The 18,902-nt window shown below is 39.6% G+C and overlaps 1 protein-coding gene across 1 annotated transcript in view; it reads right to left on the bottom strand.

Annotated features, from left to right (window-relative positions):
- Window positions 1-9,835: 9,835 nt before the first annotated feature.
- GALNT16 (polypeptide N-acetylgalactosaminyltransferase 16) overlaps window positions 9,836-18,902 on the bottom strand; it is a 255,113-nt gene continuing 246,046 nt past the window's right edge. The window contains exon 15 of the mRNA XM_060762047.2: window positions 9,836-10,817. Within this exon, the coding sequence (XP_060618030.2) occupies window positions 10,680-10,817 (138 nt within the window). The 3' untranslated portion in view covers window positions 9,836-10,679. The remainder of the gene's footprint in view (window positions 10,818-18,902) is intronic.

The raw sequence follows: 18,902 nt of genomic DNA, 5'->3' as shown, positions 1-18,902 counted from the left end.
CTTTCTTGCACCCAATACTCCAATTTTAATCTGAGTTTTTTTTTAAAGGAATTAACTAAGGTACTGAAACCTATAATATACTAGGTTCAGGACCTTGGAGAGTTCTTTTAAAGCTCTCCTTAACCTTCAATAGATTCACCATCTGAACCTTTATCTCCCACTGCTTGGCAATTGTGAATATGCTTTGGAGCCCCAATGCAGTGGAGTGCAAGAATAAGGAATCTCTGAATTAGCTCCCCAGAGATTGCTGGGTGCCAATTCAATTGTAGCCTACGATAAGTGTTAACCTATGTTTCAACTATGCAAGAATCAAAAAAGAAAAAAGAGAGAGGAACTGTGATTTTAAAAAAATGATCTGACAGGTAACAAACTGGAAACACACCAATAAGGAACCATCTACATGTACACTTCTAGAAAGATGTCCCAATATGTTGATCAGCAGTTGACTTCTACATGCCACATTCAAGGTTTGTGAGGTCCTCCTTGATCTATTGAATATTAGAAGGTGGACAATGAAGTGGAAAAAATATGGAAGTTGCTGTTCAACAAAATCATCTGGAGAACAAGTCGTATCGCACACTTGCTGAATTGGATAAATGTACATGGCTGAAAACAAGTTTGTAGTGTGGACATCCTTATCTAGCTAATGTCAAGAGAAGTTAGATTCAGGCCTTCTGAAAGAGGAAAATCAAGCAACATTTTCTCACCTGGCAGCCCCTATTATCTGCTGGCCAGCTAAGGACATACAAATTCATATTCATCTCTAGGTCAAAGTCTTTAAAAGTCTGCCCCTGAAAGAATACCACTGCCAAAGGTACCGTAAAAAATCATTTCCAGGAGAGAAGTTGCATACTCTTTTGCAGCCAAAACAACAAAGAGTTTTGTGGCACCTTGAAGACTAATAGCTTTTATTGCAGCATACGGTTGTAGAACACTCACATTTATAATAAAATTTGTTAGTCTTTAAGGTGCCACAAGACGCTTTATAGGAAAAAAAGACATTAATAATGTAGCAATAAAGAAAGGTTATTTTGGAAATAACTTTGGATTATTTAAATTTGAACAACAGTGACCGTGCTGGCTGTGGGATTCTGGGAAATATACTCCAACAAGGTAACTTTTCCAAACTCTGACTTGAATATTATTTCACTTCAGTGGGTGGATAGCACTTCCAGTCTATCCAGCTTTGTGTGTTGTTGTTGTTGTTGTTGTTGTTGTTATTGTTGTTGTTGTTATTGTTGTTATTTATATGCTGCTTTTTCTCTATATATGGAGACTCAAAGCAGCTCACAACCAAAAACATTACAATACAACTTAAAATATACAAATATTAAAACAGTATTAAATGTCATTAATTTTAAATAAATTCAGGCTAAAACCATAGCAAGCATATCAAATCACAACAGCCCCTGGAGATTTTAAAAGTCTTCTTCTTAAAACGCCTGCCTAAATAAAAAGGTTTTAACCTGCCGCCAGAAGGGCAGCAGGGAGGAGGCCATTCTGGCTTCTCTAGGCATTGCTTTTTGCAGAGATCCCCAAGGTTGGTGTGTATCCTTGTAAAAATGATTCTCTCTCTCTCTCTCTCTATATATATATATATAGCATCCAAATTCACTAAAACACTTGCAGTTTTCACCCAGCGGAGATAAATCTTTTGAAATGCATGCAAGAATGCCCCCCAAATACAGCCATTCTTGCAATCTTACCAGTCAATGAAGATTTACACCCCTGCTGTTAAGACAGATGGGAGTTTTTGCTTCCATATGCTTTATGGCCCAGCCTCATTTACTGAATTTCACGAGGACAGCGGATGTCCAGATGATATTCTTTTTTGGCTGATTTGTTCATAAGGTTTATGGAATGCCCAGATGATGACAGCTCTTTGCTGTAGTCCTCCACTTCCCCCGCCCCTTGTTTCTCCATCTTTTTCTTAACAGGAAAAAGAATGTCTTAAAAGGAAATGATGGAGGCTACAACCCTGCATCAGGAGACATGGTCATGAAACACAGAGTCTCCTGTCTTCCAAACCTCATCTTTTCTCTGCTGCAAACCCAAATGTAGCCGTTTCCATTGCAGAGGGAGATGAAATAGCAGACAGCATCCCGCTATTTCCCTGGAATTGGATCTCCAGCAATAGGTGCATGCTGGGACCTCTAGAACAGCATTTCTCAATCTGGAGGTCAAGACCCCTGGGGGTCACTAGGGGGTGTCAGAGGGGTCACCAAATACCATCAGAAAACACAGTATTTTCTTTTGGTCATGGGGGGTCTTTGTGGGAAGTTTGGCCCAATTCTGTTGTTGGTGGGGTTCAGAACGCCCTTTGATTGTAAGTGAACTATAAATCCCAGCAACTACAACTCCCAAATGTCAAGGTCTATTTCCCCCAAATGACACCACTGTTCACATTTGGGCATATTGAGTATTCGTGCCAAGTTTGGTCCACAGTGCTCTCTGGATGTAGGTGAACTACAACCCCAAAACTCAAGGTCAATGCCCTGTAATCCTTTCAGTATTTTCGGTTGGTCATGGGAGATCTGTGTGACAAGTTTGGTTCAATTCCATTGCTCAGAATTCTCTTTGATTGTAGATGAACTATAAATCCAAGCAACTCCAACTCCCAAATGACAAAATCAATCTCCCTAACTCCACCAGTATTTCAGTATTCAAATGTGGGCTTATTGGGTATTTGTGCCAAATTTGGCCCAGTGAATGAAAAAAAAAAATGATGTATATCAGATATTTACATTACGGTTCATAACAGTAGCAAAATTACAGTTATGAAGTAGCAATGAAAATATTTTTATGGTTGGGGGTCATCACAACATGAGGAACTGTATTAAGGGGTTGTGGGATTAGGGAGGTTGAGACCCACTGCTCTAGAAGATATCTGCAGATGAAGTGATTGCTCTGTAGACTTCTATTTAAAAAAGCTGTTTCCCTATGCTCTCTGACCACTCTAAAATGACTTTAGGGGCTGGAGAATGGGAAATATGGGGTTGGAAGAGATTTTGTTCATCACATTAGTAGAAAATCCTGATCTCCAGAACAACCAAGTTATTTTTTGATGGCATAAATCCAATTTATGCTACTGTAATTCACCAAAACCATATCAGCTAGAATAACTGCATAGTACAGTACGACCTCCATATTCATGAGGGATACATTCCTGAATCAGCATAGAAATAGGAAATGATAGATAATAGCAGACACTATTGATATGAATGACTTCTGCCAGGCCTTAGCTGATGGAACAAGAAAATTCCTAGAGGGGTATTTGATAGGTCCCCTAAGTCAACTATATGGTAACTTTTGATAGAAGTATGTCATAGAATTTCCTGGATGACCTAGAAAACTCCTAGAGAGGACATATATTGTTGGATGCAGGTCTGTGAAACTGCAGGTACAAGGCGCAAGTACAAGGGCTGCACTGCCCTTTTTAACTGTGAATAATAGGAATCTTTTGCTTGGAAGCAGCTACATTTCCCTTTCATTTCTAAACTTCTCGTAGTTTCCCATAACTCTTTCCATCTTTTTTTTTTCCTGAACATGAAAAATGCATTTAGAAAGTGAAGATAGAACATTTCGATATCTTTTGATTGCACTAGAAGCATATTTTCCATAAGTATCCATGTTCTTTACTTGGGCTGCAATCCTATACTCATTTGCCTGGAAGTCCCTTTGAACTGTTGGCATTTATTTCTGCGTAGACATCAACAAAATGAACATACAAGTCAATTTATTTTTTTGTGGAAAAGGGATGTTTTTTTCTCCTAACAAACATGTGGAGGCCAACGGGAAATATACTGTATACACTTTAATTTTGATAGTATTAAACTATGTTGAAAAGAGCCATTAAATTGACATACCTTTTTTCAGCTTTGCTCACAGTAGCAGCAGTGCAAGGTTTGGTCTTCATTTCCCTGCCCAATGTGCCATGCTTCTTGAATATCTCCAATTTAATCGAGACCTTAAAACCTGTCTCTTATCTTCTTCAAAAGTTCTTGGAGAGCTTTTCTGGAATTGCCTGTTTAATAGTTGCTACTGATAACATGACATTCATCTCAACATTAATAGATGGTTGCCACCCTATCTCTAATCCAACAGAGAACCAGTTTCAAATAGGGATAATAAAAAAGCCCTTTGCCAGAAGGCTTCTCTGTAGTTTTTGCTCTCTTAAAAATTCCTGCCTTCACAAGGATTCACATCCCACCACATTAAAATTATCCCATTCTTTCCAAGTTCTGATTTAAGTGTGTAGAAACCTTCCATATCATGGATCATTCAAATATGTTTAGTTTATGCCAGTCTGGCAGAAGATATAGCATTTCAAATTTTAATACATGGCAGTTCTGAGAGTGAAATGTGAACTAAGTGTTTTGAAGTGATATTGTCGTCCTTGCCCACAGACTAAAGCAGCATTTCTCAACCTTGGGTTTGGGACCACTGGGGGGGGGGGGGTTGTAAGGAGGTGTCAGAGGGGTCACCAAATACCATCTAAAAACACAGCATTTTCTGTTGGCCATGGGGGTTCCGTGTGGGAAGTTTGGCCCAATTCTATCATTGATGGGGTTCAGAATGCTCTTTGATTGTAGGTGAATTATAAATTCCAGCAACTACAATTCCCAAATGTCAAAATCTATTTTTTCCAAACTCCACCAGTGTTCACAATTGAGCATATTGAGTATCTGTGCCAAGATTGGTCCAGATCCATCATTGTTTGAGGCCACAGTGCTCTCTGGATGTAGGTGAATTACAACTCCACAACTCAAGGTCAATGCCCACTAAACACTTCCAGTATTTTCTGTTGAGTTCTGTGTGCCAAGTTTGGTTCAATTCCATCGTTGGTGGAGTTCAGAATGCTCTTAGATTGCAGGTGAACCATAAATCCCAGCAACTACCACTCCCAAATGACAAAACCAATCTCCCCAAACTCCACCAGTATTCAAATTTGGACATATTGGGTATTTGAGCCAAATTTGGTCCAGTGAATGAAAATACATCCTGCATATCAGCTATTTACATTATGGTTAATAACAGTAGCAAAATTACCATTAAGAAGTAGCAACAAAAATAATTTTATGGTTGGCCGTCACCACAACATGACGAACTGTGTTAAGTGGTTGCAGCATTAAGAAGGTTGAGAACCACTGGACTAAATGAAACAACATTGGGGGTGGGGGGAGGCAATCCAAAGGAAAACTAGTTTATAAAAAGTGCTAGAAAGCACAGAGCAGCAATGTAAATCAAAAAAGACATAAATAATAATGTAAAATGCTCCATTGCGTGTGGATTAAACAAAAGTGACACCATTGGATACAAACAGAATTAGAAAACCTGGGAATTACAAAAACCCAAATGCATTAGACCATGAACACAGAATGAACTATTACAGTGTTCTGCCAGCTTTGTGTTCATGTTTTGCAATTACTGTTTGCCTACTGCCAACTCAGTATTTAATTGTGGGTCTTTCTATTATTGCTAATTTTATGTTGTTATTCTCATTCCCAGTCTATGTTGTGATTTAACTAGTTGTTTCTCATTCCCAGTGGCCACTGATTCTGTATTCTTGCATTTACTGCATAGTACTGTCACATTTGTGAAATGTTACATTACTATGTTATTTAAATATCATTTGGAGATCAACTTATCTTATATGGTGTTTATCTGATGGTATCCTCATGTTAAGAAATATAGTTTAACAAAGAGATGAATTCTGTTGTGTCAGTTACTGATAGTAACTTCAGTTTATACTCTTGTGTAAACCAGCTCCCTTCAACAATAGTGATTTCCTTTTTTCACTTCAGTGTTTCATCCTCATCCCACACTTTTCCCGACTCTCAAAAGAGGTTTGCAAGGATGTGTGTGCGTGTGTGTCAGTGAGGGGTGCCCATTATGAATTAGAGCCACATACACATTCCTCTTTTTATCTTTGATCAGTGGACATGCTATGTTTAAAAACAAATTAATTAATTATTTTATTATTATTTATTATTTACAGAATTTTTACCCCGCCCTTCTCAAGCCCCGAGGAGGGACTCAGAGCGGCTAACAAAGGCAGCAATTTGATGCTACAATCAATAACACAGTATAAAACCATAAATACATACAGAGTTAAAACAATAGCAGTTAATTATAACCAAATTATCATAAGTCATTAAAACAATACTCAGTCCACAAACCCACTGATAGAACCATAAAACCGTATCCTCATACATATCGTCTTGCCAATCCATTTCCAATCAAAGTGCTGCTTTATGTTTATTGTCCGAAAGCCTTGTCACAAAACCAAGATTTTAATTTCTTTCTGAACGCCAGGAGGGATGGGGTTGATCGTATTTCATTTGGAAGCGCGTTCCACAGGTGGGGGGGGGGGGGGGGGGGTACAGCCGAGAAGGCCATGTCTTTCGTCCACGCCAGCCGTGTTTGCGATGTTGGCGAAACGAGACCAGGGCCTCCCCAGATGATCTTAAGTTATGAGGTGGGACGTAGAGGCAGATGCGTTCGGACAAGTAAGCTAGGCAGTATATTAGCACAATATTGGAACCAAAAGCTTTCACTGATTTCAAAATCCCAGCCATAGTAAAACAATGGCAATTTGGGGGTAATTAATGACCTTTTGGGGAAATAGCCCTGTCTCTCCATCAGAATATGATCCCATGATTGTATATATTGGTGTCCCATATTGGGGCACTCCATAACTCAATTCATTTTGTGATTCAGTTCATTTTTGAATTAATGTGAATATCACTTAATTTCTTTTTTTATTTTAAATTTTTATTAATTAATGAATTAAGTGAACCTGAAAATACTGAACAAATAAAATAATTATCTTGAGGTGTTTGGGGAATAGGAGAATTTTTACAATATGAAGTCTCTTCCTCTGCTGAAGAATATGGTCCAAAAGGCTATAGAATGTAGTCCTTCAGATGACATTATACATTTTGGATCTTTTAATTTCAATGGGAAATATTCCAGAGTTGGCTTAAATCACGCTATCCTATTCACTGAACATTACAAGAACCTTTTGCACAGTTGTGCACCTCTCATAAACCCATTCTCCAAGATGTGCCTTATTTTGTTGTTTTAGGTCAAAAATTCCATTAAAAATTGAATAACTCCTCCATGACTTATAACTCTTAATGTGAGAAACCTTCAGATGTGTTACTAGACGTGTCCTTTTTCTGCATGGCAAGGGGTTGGACTAGATGGCCCATGTGGTCTCTTCCATCTCTTATGATTCTATAGTGCCAGCCCGGGGGGTGGGCAGAAGAAGGCAACACGAAATATCACTTAATTTCAATATTAATGTGATGTCAAAACATGTTTGAGATTGTCTGAACTGCATACACAAGGACATAAGGACAACCATCCATACCTGACCTTCCTTGAAGAGAAGTTTGGCCCTTTGGTAGTCATCACCTGACATGACTCTCTAAGATATATGAGATATGAAGAGAAGGATTTCCTGGGTACAGATTTAAGGGAGACATAGACAGGTTGTTGGTCTTTTGCTTTGCACTGTTTGGATTCAAGAACTGGAGATATTCTTTCACTACAGAATTGATACAATCCTATATTATTGAATGGCACATAGGATATTGTGGAGCTTCCTCCGCAAGAACATAGGAGTTGACTCTGATCTTGGAACCTCTCCCTGTCATTGCCTCCTTTACAGAAACATCAATGTTCCTTGCCTCTCTGAGGCCCCTTCTACACTTCTGTATAAACCAGATTATCAAATCAGATAATCCATATTATCTGCTTTGAACTGGATTATATGGGTCTACACTGTCATATCATCCAGTTCAAAGCAAATAATCTGGATTTGATATAGCAGTGTAGAAGGGACATCAGACACAACTTCAAATCCACAGATAATGAAAATAGTATTTGAAAGGAGAAATCCAAGACTCAGTTTACACCGATTGAACTGAATTACTTAGTATAAACCCATATAATACAGTTCAGTGAAGTTCAAACTGAATTACATGGGTCTACACTGGCCATATAATGCAGTTCAAACTGCATTATATGATAGAGTAAATGCAGCCCAAGAAAACCCATGGAATCAAAGGATCCACAGCTCTGCTGATTCCCACATCTGTTCTCAGACTAGCCAATAATAGAACTATAAGCTGATGAGCCAGAGAGACCAACTGTAGGCTGATGGTAGAGTTTAATTCTACTCCACAAATGAACTGAAAGACAGAACATCTCCAATAGCAAAAGGGGAGAGGTTAAAATACCGCTTTCCCCTCATTTCTGCCTTCATGGCATGAGGCTGCTGACCTACAGCCATCTTCATGGCCCATGTCAAAGTTCTCCAAGATAAAGGTTATTATTACCCAGAAGGCTACTGAATAAAATTAGAATCTACACTAGATCCAAATTAACTCTTTTTTTTTACAGAAAGATTATGTGAGTTTGAGTGGATGATCAGCAACTGAACTTGGCTTGCTGACAGATGTGTTGCTGGACATATTTTGAATGTTTCTGATGTCAGTTTTGATTAGTAGAGAAGACCATTAGTATAAGATGTGTTCTCAGGGGACTGGAGAGACTGACGTAAAAAACCTCTCTGGGCAAAGTACTGTTCAGACATTCTAGATAAGGGTTAGCTACACATGTGAAATATGAATATATACTAGTCACTTCGATCTTGGTTTGCACATATGAAAAGCAATGAGTCTCAGCTAGGGAGCTTTCTGTGTGCATGGAATTCTGTTTTTCTAGGGTTTTGAGTCACATGGAAGACCTCTATGCATATAAGATATGTTTAGTTAATCCTTATTTGAAGGCCTGAATAAGGCTCTAGTTCCAGCACACAGGCATCTTCATCAGTGGTATTGACATACATTGGAACAATTCTCAAATATGAGGCTCAGAGGTCAATTTAACCATCAAGACTTTTGCTTCCATTCAGATGCAATTCAAACCATGGTGCTCACGACAGGACCATCTAATTTTGGAGAGGCTTATTCTGGATGCTGCTTTATCACAGCACCATCAGGCTCTCCGGTTAGTCTGCATGTCAAGATTTATTTGAGCTTCAGCTAATGCATGCAGTGTCACAGATCATCTGAACACTGCTGTGCACTTGATGTGCCATGTGATCCCATGCACATTTATGCAGAAGCAAATTCTATCAAGTTCAGTAGGGCTTGTTTCCAAGCTAGTGTCACTACATGTACAATCTCCAGTGGTTACAAGGCAATAACATCCTTTCTTCCAGCAGAAGTGCTTTCTTTAAGTTTGCTTTTTTCCCTTTGGGAAGTTCCTAGGAATTATGAACCAGTCAGCAAATGGTTTGTGAGTTTGTGTTATGCACTGAAATGAGGAAATGCGCACAATGATGGCCTTACCTCAGGCCTAAATTGATAAGAAGCTTTCAAGAAGAGGAATGTTTCTCTGTAACAGACTGCACAGTAGAAATGGCTTTGTAACATTTGTTAAGATGGGTAGAACATGATGACAATTTCAGTTGAATACAATGACACTTTCAGTCCTATATTTAAAATTGCACATGTATGTATGCAAGTGGACTAATTTTGCAACTGGAATAAAGTGATACCTGTTCTCTCCAGACTGCTCCATGTCCCTTTGCTTAGTTCACAAAGCATCAACGCTTTTAACACAGGCTGTCGGCACAATGTCACAGAATGCCTTCTAGAATGGGACTTAATGGATGGTTCCTAGCAGCTGCTGCATCACATTTGTCAGTCTCAAGTGTGACCTCCAATAACTGATCTGCCAGAGCTTAGCCATTAATTTTCTGAACTTTGATTTTGAAATGGAAGAAATGTAGGGGGAAAAGAAACAAGATACATACACAATACACAATGGGAAACACTTTTTTTTGTATAAAAACACACAGGGACCTTTTGTTTATGTAATTTCAAACGATGTTTGTACTTCAGGAGTCAAGCTCTTTAAAAAAATCAAATCATTTATCCTCTAAAGCTTGGCTTTAACTTTCCCACTGCTATACCATAGCCCTATTTTCAGCTAGGGAAACACAAGGATCCATATTTCTGCAAAGAATTACATTAACATACTTCAATGAAGAAACAAACTTTGAAACAAAAGCAGACCAACCAAGCCCCCAGGCTCTAAGCCTTGCATTTCCCTGCCAAAGATGCAATTCCCAATAACTTAGGCATGACTAATTTTGCCTGCTTTCCCATAAAGCATTTTGTACAACACACATGCAAAATGAGAAGGGATGGCATGTCTGAAAGACAATGAAGTCAAGCAAATCCACCAGGAGTTCACATTAAGCGTTGTCACAGACACCAATTGCCACAACTCCAAGGGACCAGAGACCACACATTTCCCTGGAGAGAAAGCAATAGATGGGAAGAACTGTCAGTCAGTCTGAGTCACACTAAAGTCTTGGCTATTGGGATGTCCCATTCTCCAACTTTGAGCTGCTATTGAGTGTCCTATAGTGTATTCACAGTGTGGAAAACACGGGTTACAAATGGGCCAGTTCTGGTGACGTTTCCATACACCATGGAGTGCTTCATTAATGAATTCAAGAACACTGACATTTCAACTGAAATGGATATTGACTGAGGATCACAATCAAAATACTTAAGGTTTAAACTCCATTCCCCACCCTAACCCCTTCCGTTCCCAAAGTCTCATGCAAAAGCACTGGAGAAATTGCTGGGCAACCATCATGTGGCTTGGAGCAGCTCCCACTGTTGGCCTGGTATATCTGACTGGCAGATGTTGGTCACTAGTCTGCTGGACTGGCTTTCCAAGCATAGGCCACTGACAAAGTGCTGGATGAAGCTGCCTTTCATCTTCCATTTCTGAAAACGGGAGACAGGAAAGGGAGGTGGGAGAGAAGAGAAAAAATTGCATCAGTATAGGAAAACATGTCTCCTTCTTTGCTTCTTAATTTTGATACTCGTTGGGAAACTACAGACTGAAATATTTCATTTGCATTCAAAAAGTAGATGATATTCCAGATTCATTCCCCAAAGTTTTGCTATTTTAAATTCTAATATGACAAGAAATAAAAATGTGTTTGATGTACCCATGAAGATCCTTATGTGACAGTGAAGAAGGATCTGAGATCTTACAGCATCCCTAATTGTTAAACCATTCTGATTTAGTTTTGATCAGCAGAGTTTGGAAGAATGACTATTTTATAACATGTTGCCTGGAGACTCTGAGCATTATAGTCCAAAAAGTAACTTTACCCATGATCTCCCTGAAAGACAGAATGGGGAAACAGCACTGGGATGATTGACATTGTGGCTTGGAGTGGGGTGGAAAGCCAATCTCCCATTTTGAATCACTCACACTGAATTACTTTAGCTCCCTGGTAGATTCTCTCATGTATAACTTCTAGTGTACTGTAGATCCACGTCTTGACCTAGAACTTACATAGTGCGTCAAGACCTATCTAAGCATTGTATCAATTAGGAAAGACAAGGATGACTATAATTCATGGCTTTGTCTCTTTCCCAGTCACCACTCACATATTTGAGGGGAAAGACACCTATTAGCTCACATGATGATTTCATAACTAAGATAATGTATCTGCAATCCATGCTTCGATATCTCATTTAATAAGATGGAGTCAACAGCAGGAATGAGCATCAATTATCCTTGGTGAAACAGCCAAACAAGGTATAAGGTGCATAAAAACTCAATTAAGCTTCTTATAACTACTGTCAAACAAAAATAAGTAATTTATGTGCCTGAGTGGGTTATGCTTCTTTTTTTCAATTCCCTGCAGCTGTGATATAACTCACCTGCAGATGTTTTCATATAATGCTTTGTAAGCAGCATTATTTTTAGAGTATGTCCCTGCTTCACTGCTTATGAAATACAGTAGTGCAAATCATCCAAGGTCTGTAAGGCAGATGGATAGATAGTCCTGACAGACAGCAGAAGGCTGGGTTACATCAGAGTTTTTGTGGCCTTATTGTTCTTGATATTGTTGTTGTGTGCCTTCAGGTTATTTCAGATTTATAACAACCCCATGGTGAACCTATCATGGGGTTTTCTTGGCAAGATGTGTTCAGAAAGGCTTTGCCTTTACCTTTACCTTGGAGGCTGAGGGAATCTAACTCACCCAAGATCACCCAGTGGATTTCCATGGCTGGGTAGGGATTTGAACCATGGTCTTCAGAGCTATAGACAAACCACTACATCACATTTTGATATTTACTTGTGTTTTTGGTGACATTTTAACTCCTCGAGATAACTTTTTGTAATACAGGAAGTTTATTTATTTATCGTGTCAGGAGCAACCAGACATTTGTATTACATTTTTAACAAAACAAACAAGCAAACAAACAAACAAACAGACAAAACACAAAGTTTGCAAGCTTGGTAGTTAATTAAATGTCCTTTGACCAGTATCTGGCCACTTGGAGTGACTCTGCTGTTGCTGCAAGGAGGTCCTCCATTGTGCATGTAGCAGGGCTCAGGTTGCATTACAGGTGGTCAGTGGTTTGCTCTTCTCCATACTCGCATGTTGTGGGTTCCACTTTGTAGTCCCATTTCTTAAGATTGGCTCTGCATCTCATGGTGCCAGAGCACAGTCTGTTCAGCGCCTTCCAAGTTGCCCAGGTTTCTGTGTGCCCAGGGGGGAGTTCTGGGTTTGAGCCTGCCACTTTTGGACTCTCACTTGCTGGGGTGTTCCAGTGAGTGTCTCTGTAGATCTTAGAAAACTATTTCTTGATTTAAGTCGTTGATGTGCTGGCTGATACCCAAATAAGGGATGAGCTGGAGATGTCACTGCCTTGGTCCTTTCACTATTGGCTACTACTTCCCAGCGGATGTCAGGTGGTGAGAAGAAATGGACTTACAGCACTTTCTATTGCTAAAAAGGTCTCCTCTGTACCTAAAATGGCCGATGTGCATCTTTATGTGCTTTCAAGTTTCCAGTTAGCTTATGACAATCCTATGAATTCCTTCCTTCCTCTTCCTCCCTTTCTTCCTTTCTTTGAATAGCCCACCTTTCTCCCAGTGCGGGCCCCAAAAATAGTAGCTGCGTAGTGAATCTGGAAGCCATGAAATACTAAATAAATGTATGTGCATGTGGACTCTGCCTTGAGTCCCCTCCGGGTTGAGAAAGGTGGGGTAGAAATGAAGTAAATAAATAAATGTGTCTTCATGTTGCTCATCAATTTATGGTAACAGCATAATTTTTACCAGATTGTCTCAGAGAGAGGATTTTACCAGTTCCTTCTTATAAAATATTGCCTATAGCACCTGGTATTTGTTGGTAGTCTCACATCCAAGTAGTTACAAGGGCTGACCCTGCTTAGCCTCCAAGATCAGTATTTTGGCATCTGCACAATAAATATAGATATTAACCACAGTCTGGAGCTGTGAGGTCCCTGATGCCATCTCTGTGGTATGCATAGAGGTTTAATTTGGTCTGAATGGGCCTCCCTCCGTTCCTTCCTCATCCAGGCAGATGGTCTTTTCATGACACGGGGTTAATGGTCTCAGCAGCCTGACAGCCTGAGCATATTAAACTGATATTTGTCTCATCTGCTTGTTTGATGAGGGCAAAAAGGGATTGCTTGCCAGCCTGGCATTGATGGCCCAACGGTCTTTTGCAGACTGGCACATGCATCTGGGGAAAGTTGATAGTATTGCCTTCCCCCTTCTTTTAAATTAATGTTAGAACACAGTATGCATTCATAAATGACTAACTCTTCCCAGGATGACATGCTAAATGATTTGAGACAGCCAAGACATATGTTGCACACTGTAAGGCAACCAATAAACATCCAGATGTTGAAATCAACAAACACCCAATATAACGGCTTCCTTAGGAATAATCATTTTCTTAGAAGTATCACCCAACTGCATCGAATTTCTCTTTATACGAAGATTTGCCCTGATAGAACTGTTTGGCCTTCAGGGTATATTGCCCTTTGCCAAAGGCTTCAAGAAGTTACTTTTTCAACTTACAACTTACAGAATTTCCAGCAAGTATGATCAGCAGCTGTGTTTGTTAGGGGATTCTGGGAAATATAATCAAAATATAACTTTTTTACAGCTCTTGCTGACCAACTATACTGATATCCCACGTCAGTACTCATGGTAGAAATCTCAACATGTTGATTGTACTACCCAAACCTTGTGTTGAATGGCAACACAAGGTTTATGTAGTTGAATGCAGCTGAGCGTACAAGCCACTGTGCTCAACTTCTTTATTATTTTATCTCACATCCTATGTTTACCCTATTGTATTATTTGTTATTGTTTGCATTTTATTTGGTGTTATTATCTGTTGTATGTATTTTATTTTGCTTATGTAATTGTTGGGCTTGGCCTCATGTTAGCCGCCCCAAGTCCCCTTGGGGAGATGGTGGCGGGGTATAAATAAAGTTTTATTATTGTTATAATTATTAATGAGCTAACAAATATACAGCCAAAGGAAGGCTACCGCCAATTCCAGCCAGAGCAGATAGATGCATGTTTGCAGTATACAAAGGTACTCTATGTGCAACTCTGCCTCCATGAACTTAAACTGATTACAGATGCATGCATCAACCAAAAATCTTCAACTTCTACCTTATGGTAACTTACATATATGAAAGTCACTAACAACATTCTGGCCTAGGAACACACCAGTAGCATCCTGAACATTGATATTTTAGCAACTAACCTACTTCCAATCTTTTGGTTCTGTTGGTGGACTAACTTTATCTCTCTTATAAAATAATTCCCAAGTCAAGCTGGGTGTATAAGTACACAATTGAAGATCATCAGGATTAGAGACTGAATTAAAGCTCCACTCAAAGTTCAGGGGATATTCCAAGAAACCTATTGGTTACTACCTTGTTAGCAAGGTAAGGCCTCATCTTTGCTACAACTTTGTAAAATGTAAAATGGTGATGTTACCATACTAAAAGCTTTGCCATTGTGAACAGATGTCATAATCACTCATGTCATGCAACTACGATCTCCCTAGCACTGACACATAGTAAAGGTAAAGGTTTCCCCTGATATTAAGTCTACTTGTGTTCAACTCTGGGGGGTTGTGCTCATCTCCATTTCTAAGCCAAAGAGTTGGCATAGTCCGTAGACACCTCCAAGGTCATGTGGCTGGCATGACTGCACAGAGCGCAGTTACCTTCCCACAGAAGCTGTACCTATTGATCTACTCACACTTGCATGTTTTCAAACTGCTAGGTTGGCAGAAGCTGGGCCTAACAGTGAGAGCTCATATCAGTGGAAGGTGCTGGGATTGATGAGTTTACTCCATGCTCCTCCCCTATAAATTTACTCACTTGAGCAGATTCACTTAGTAACTCAGCCACCAGTGTTTTTTGGATGTGGGAGGAATGGGAGTCCATCTCCTCCCTTTTCCACACACCTAAGAAAAGTACCATATAATTCCACATAAAAGTTGTGAAGTTGATCCTGAGTTGTGTGCTCATGCCCTCCCTTGGATACACAGAGTCACCTTACAATAACTCTACGCGAGTGATGTAGTGGGTAGCATATATACCCTCTCCTTCATGATTAACCATGCAAGCAGCATTAATTCATACAGCAGATTCATACCAGTGAACATTGGAATCAATGTTCCTGGCCACTACGTGCAACAACAATTCCTCAGCATCAGCTTCCTGGAACTTCCTTCTTCAACAGACTAAAGCCATCTAAATATAGCACCCCAGAGTTCTTTCCAGCAAGGTGACCCAGAAAAGATATCAGAGCGGATGCCATTGGCTCAAATCAATGGTACAGAGTGTTGCCAAGGGAATCAGCAAAGTCTCAAGTCCCAAATTAACCAAGAGACATATCCTTGGTTGGTGAGTTTAAATGGATTTAATCCCCCAGAGAGCAGAATTAAGAGAGGCGGCATATCTTATTGCCATGTTCTGCTAGACATCCAAAGGTGGCTATAACACTATGTAACAGAATTGGAAACATTTTCCTGGTTTGAAAGTGTTATTTCCTGTTTAATTGTGCTGTACGTACCTTGAAACTGGTTGTTACGCTCTAGAAACTTTGTTTTTGTGATTGCCACAAACTATGTTGAATTGGTTGAGACTCTATCAGATATTCATTGACAAAATATAGCAAAATATGTAGCAATTTGTCCCGCAAAAACAGTTTTTGCAGTTTAATAAACCTTTCCATTTTTATAGAGTCTATTAGGAAATGACACCAGAAGCAATTTGCAGTCTCTCAAGTCACTACTGACATGGAAAAAGAAAATATCCAGGAACAAAAATAGTACTACACAGTATAATTGGCGATAGGTTTTTGACACCAACAGTAGGATTTCTGCTTCTGGTGGTGAGCCAGACTTCATTATCATTGAGCTTCAGAACTTTCCTCACAGACTTTGGCCATAAGGAAACAGCCTGATTTATCGTGCTCGGGGGACAGTACAGAGATTGCTAACAGTGATAATTAGCAAAGGACATTTTCTTTTCTTTGGCCCTCCGTCCTATTGAGAGACAGTGCATTGTGTTATTTTTCTGAATTACAGGTACACTGATCTCTAAACCTCTTTAAGAGGAATTGATATCAGTCGCTGGTACTTCAGCAATGGCCTTACCGCAGCAGGGCACCCAGCAAGCATTTTCTCCTGAATGACACCAAACAAAGCAACTTCTCAGTTAATTGCAAGACTTGAAAGCACAGCAGTTGTTGTTTCAACAGAAGCCTTTTCCATTATTCACTTCAATGGAAAGGAAGGTGAGAGAGGGCACAAGTGTGAAACTAAGGGCAGGGATTACATGTAGGAAATGTATTTCCACAATTACCACTTCTTGTAATTAGTTAGCCACAAATTGTGGGCTTGATTTCATCAATTTCCCTCGACATTGCAAAGAGTTGGTCCAGAGATCAGTACTGTGGCTCTAAAAGCGTCAACCTAATTTGAGATTTTGCATCCGATGGCTTGAGTGTAAAGCAGGAGTAATTAAGAAATTAACCACCACTAAGGGAGCATAGGAGCCCCCGGTGACGCACTGGGTTAAAGCACTGAGCTGTGAGCTTGTTGATCGAAAGGTCGCAGGTTCGATTCCGGGGATTCCGCTGTCAGCCCTAGCTTATGCCAACCTAGCAGTTCGAAAACATGCAAATGTGAGTAGATCAATAGGTACTGCTCCGGCGGGAAGGTAACGGCGCTCCATGCAGTCATGCCGGCCACAAGATCTTGGAGGTGTCTATGGACAATGCTGGCTCTTCGGCTTAGAAATGGAGATGAGCACCACACCCCAGAGTCAGACATGACTGGATTTAATGTCAGGGGACTACCTTTACCTTTACCTTAAGGGAGCATAGTGGATATGAAAGCAAACTTAGAACATTGGGAAATAAAGGCATAGCTAGGTACCCTAAAACACACACATCCTGGAGCTTGATACTGTCAGGCCATGCTCTAACAACTTTGACAATGGAAATCTGGATCATATGTTAAAAGTGAATGTTCACTTTCAGTTGCATAGCCATTGCTTCATGAATAAGCAAAGGTTTCTATACATGGTTTAATTCAGTTTTAACTACAGCAATGTACCTCTTTGGCTGCATATATTTAACATCAGACTCTAAACCTTATGGAAAGCTGTTCATAAAAAGGCTTTCTTGTGGAACTGCACTATGAGCGGCCACCCACATAGGAACTGTGTCACAGTGGCTGCACAGATTATAAAAATTATCCTTTTGGCTTACAACTTCCAGAATTCCCCAGCCAGTATGGCTAATAGCCACATAGCTTTTCAAGATCTGCAGGTTTATGTCAACTGGGAAGGCACAAAGAGGTCAGATTGGTCCAAAGAACAATTTTATTCGAACCATAAAATCATTTGAAAAAAAATCTGGCTACCAGTATTAAGAAAACCCTCTAAAATCAGGACAGTAAATAAAGAGCAACACTCAAGAAACAGGGGAATTCGAGACAAGAATCCATCAGGGCCAGCTAACACCTCTCAACAAAGGATTCCCCCAGGTAGCAATCAGTCAGGCTTTGAAGCTACAAGGCCATTCAATGCTAGTCAAGGTGGCCAATTGCAACATTCATATGCCAATTGCCTCAAGTAAATAAGAGTTCTTCCTCCCACCCTGGACATTCCACAGATATATAAACCTCACTTGTCCAGTTTCCAACAAACCTCACAACCTCTTGAGGATGCCTGCCATAGATGTGGGTGAAACATCAGGAGAGAATACTTCTGGAATATGACCATACAGCCTGGAAAACTGTCACAGAGACCCAGAAAATAATTTGTTAAATTGTTGCCATTTAGATGTCTGGGTAAGTTTAAAATGCAGTGCTTCCTACCCCACCTACTTTTTTTGGACTATATTATATCCTCATTTTGCTGACTTCACAATTTATTTTTTGAAAGCACAGGACTCACACTTACTGAATGCATATGTTTGTCCCATATGTGCCAATTTTCTATGATCATCTATGGAGACCCTCTTTCTTTTCTCTGAAGTTAGGAAGGTGGCTACTAAAGAGAGGGTCTTTTCACTGTTGGTTATTTCTTATGGTATGTTCTCCTCAAAAAAGCTTACCTCACACTAACATTTCCAGTGCTATGAAAATACTTTTTTGAGCTCCCAGACCTTTAAAGACCTTTGTTATTTTAATCCCTTTGACATCTTGGTGGTTAGCTGCTGGGTGCATTCACTGGTTTTTAGCCTGTGTTTCTTTGTTATATTTTATCATGTTGGCATTTGCAGTGTTGATTTTTTTTATAGAATGCTGAAGAAATAATTTTATGGGTGTCCACTACATGCAAATAACAATAGTAACAACTATCAAAATATCAGGGAGTAAAATTTCACAGAATTTCAATCTTGATAAGATCATCTAAATTTATAATGTTACAGAATAATTTGTTCCAAAACACTGCTGAAAAACAATACAAATATGTAGTTTCACCAGAAGAATC

The sequence above is a fragment of the Anolis sagrei genome, chromosome 1, assembly GCF_037176765.1.
Source record: "Anolis sagrei isolate rAnoSag1 chromosome 1, rAnoSag1.mat, whole genome shotgun sequence".
NCBI classification, from domain to species: Eukaryota; Metazoa; Chordata; class Lepidosauria; order Squamata; family Dactyloidae; genus Anolis; species Anolis sagrei.
Note: the sequence above shows the minus strand (reverse complement) of the source record. Positions and strands in the feature narration are given on the sequence as shown.